Source organism: Penaeus monodon, chromosome 26 (genome assembly GCF_015228065.2).
Source record: "Penaeus monodon isolate SGIC_2016 chromosome 26, NSTDA_Pmon_1, whole genome shotgun sequence".
Taxonomy (NCBI): Eukaryota; Metazoa; Arthropoda; class Malacostraca; order Decapoda; family Penaeidae; genus Penaeus; species Penaeus monodon.
The window spans coordinates 1,101,864-1,104,363 of NC_051411.1; the positions used below are offsets into that span (position 1 = coordinate 1,101,864).

Consider the following 2,500-nt stretch of genomic DNA (forward strand, 5'->3'; position numbering starts at 1 on the left):
CATCATTATGTTCCTTGATTGTCGACTATATTATTAACAGCAGCAAACATTAACGATGACCCCGCCCCTGCCCCGCCCGCGACAGATCTTAACCCTCGCCCTTGCCCTGTGGGTCAGCGCCGCCCTGGCTCGTCGCGAGGAGAGGGGAGGCGCTAGTGGCCTGGAGGAGGAGGTCCTGGCCGAGGAGGAGGTCCTGGCCGAGGAGGAGGTCCCGGCCGAGGATTTCGAGGAGGAAGTGAGGAGGAGCCGAAGAGCTTCATCGCCTTCTCTCTTTACGTGTTTACTTCTCTCTCTGTTCGTTTATTTGTCTCTTTATTTGTCTATTTGTGCATTTAATCATGTATTTAGCTCTTTATTTGTTTATTTAAATCTTTGTTTATTCGTTTACCTCTCTATTTATTTCTTTAATTTTTTTTTTAATCTCTTTATTTTCTTATTTATCTCTTTATTTTTTTATTTATCTCTTTATTTATCTATTTATCTCTTTATTTGTTTGTTAACCTCTTTCTTTATCTATTTATCTCTTATTTATTCATTCTTTGTTTTACTTATTTATTAAATCCCTTTATTTATCTCTTTATTTACTTGGTTATTTATTATACTTACTTATTTGTCTCTTTATTTATTTGTTTATCTCTTTATTCATTTATTTATCTCTTTATATATTTATTCATCGGAAGTTCAGGAAGTTAAGCAGACGAAATACACAGAAATAAATAGGAAAACTGACAACCCCTCCAACTCTCTCCTTCCCTCCCTTTCCTCTCCCTCCTTCTCCTTCTCTCCCTCTTTCCATCCCTCCCCCTCTCCCATCCTCCCTCTCCCTCCCTCTCTCTCCCACTCCCTCCCTTTCCCTCGCTCACCCCCCCATCCCAATAAAAAAATAAAATGATAATAATAATCATAAACAAGAACCCCCACTCACCCACCTTTCCCCCCCCCCCCGCCCCGCCCGCGCCAGGACGCCCTCGAGGCCGTCCTTGGGAACGACGACGACGTGGACGAAGGCGGCGACGAGTGCTCGAGGCTTTCCCCGAAGGAGGTCTTCCACACGGAGCTGCACCCGAGGATCCTCAAAGCCATGGACGGTGAGCGGAAGTTTCTCTTTCTTTCTTTCTCACTCTTTCTTCTCTTTTTTTCTTTCTTTCTCTCTCTTTTTTTTTTTTTTTTTTTTTTTTTTTCTTTTTTTTTTTTACTCGCATCTTTGTGATTGTTGGTAATTTACTGCCAGATGTTGTGATTTTTGTTGTCATTGTTGCTATTAGTATCAGTGTTTCTGTATTATTATTATTATTGTTATTAGTAATCTGAGTTCGAGGGTTCGAGTCACCGGCCGGCGCGTTGTTTCCCTTGGGCAAGGAACTTCACCTCGATTGCCTGCCTAGCCACTGGGTGGCCAAGCCAGCCCAAGTCAGTGCCGGGTAAATAGAGATGGTGACTCGATAAAAAAAAAAAAAAAACACCGGGCGGAAGGCAATGGCAAAACCACCGCTCTAAATTGCCAAGAAAAATCATGGAAGCCCATGATCGCCAAGGCCACGGTGGCCGAATGGTTAGAGCGTCGGACTCACGACGGCAATCTGAGTTCGAGGGTTCGAGTCACCCGCCGGCGCGTTGTTTCCTTGGGCAAGGATCTTCACCTCGATTGCCTACCTAGCCACTGGGTGGCCAAACCAGCCCAAAGTCAGAGCTGGTCCCAAGCCCGGATAAAATAGAGAGAATTATTACCTAAAAGGTACCACCGGCACTCTCCGTGGAAAGGAACTGGGGACCCTACCACGTACTCACTCCAAGAGCATCACGACATGAAAACTACAATTAAGTATCATGCTGTGACCACGGCGGCTCAAACATGAACCTACCGTTAAAAGAAGAAGTAGTAGTATTATCATTATTATTACTATCATTATTATTATTACTCTCATCATTATTGTGTTATTGTCATTATTATTATTATTACTAAGTAATTGTGGTATAGTGTTGCTCCCCCTTTTTCCTTTTTTCATTTGCTATTATCAATATTGGTATTATTACTATCATCATTATCATTGTTGTAAATATTATAATATTTATCATCCTTATCATTACGGCTACTGATACATTATCTAACCAGCAATAGTGGTAATGTTATCATTGTTATGTGTTACATTTCTTTTTCCTATTTTTTTTTTCTTTTATCATTATCATCATCTGTGTTCGATTCTTTTTCCATGAGCTAACTGTGCGTCCGTTTCCCTTTGCAGAGATGAGTCTTTATGTGGAAGCTGTGGTGGAGCGTGTGGAGACAGCAGTGGAAGTGCTTCTGCCTCATGTCCCAGATTCGCCCATGTAAGATGTTTTTTTAAGGATTTTTTCTCCCTCCCCCTTCTTTCTACTTTAAAGAGAGGGAGAAAAAAGAAGGTGCAATTTCATCCGAGAAATATCTGTTCTTTCCGTTTTATGATTCTGGGTTTTCTTTGAAGCCGTTTTCTTTACATGTCAGAGTTCTTTAGCAACAAAA

At 41.6% G+C, this 2,500-nt stretch overlaps 1 protein-coding gene across 1 annotated transcript in view; it reads left to right on the forward strand.

Moving 5' to 3' along the window:
- LOC119589726 overlaps positions 1–2,500 on the forward strand; it is a 6,064-nt gene that overhangs the window by 337 nt on the left and 3,227 nt on the right. The window contains exons 2-4 of the mRNA XM_037938308.1: positions 86–235; positions 962–1,088; positions 2,244–2,328. Coding sequence (XP_037794236.1) covers positions 86–235; positions 962–1,088; positions 2,244–2,328 — 362 coding nt within the window. The remainder of the gene's footprint in view (positions 1–85; positions 236–961; positions 1,089–2,243; positions 2,329–2,500) is intronic.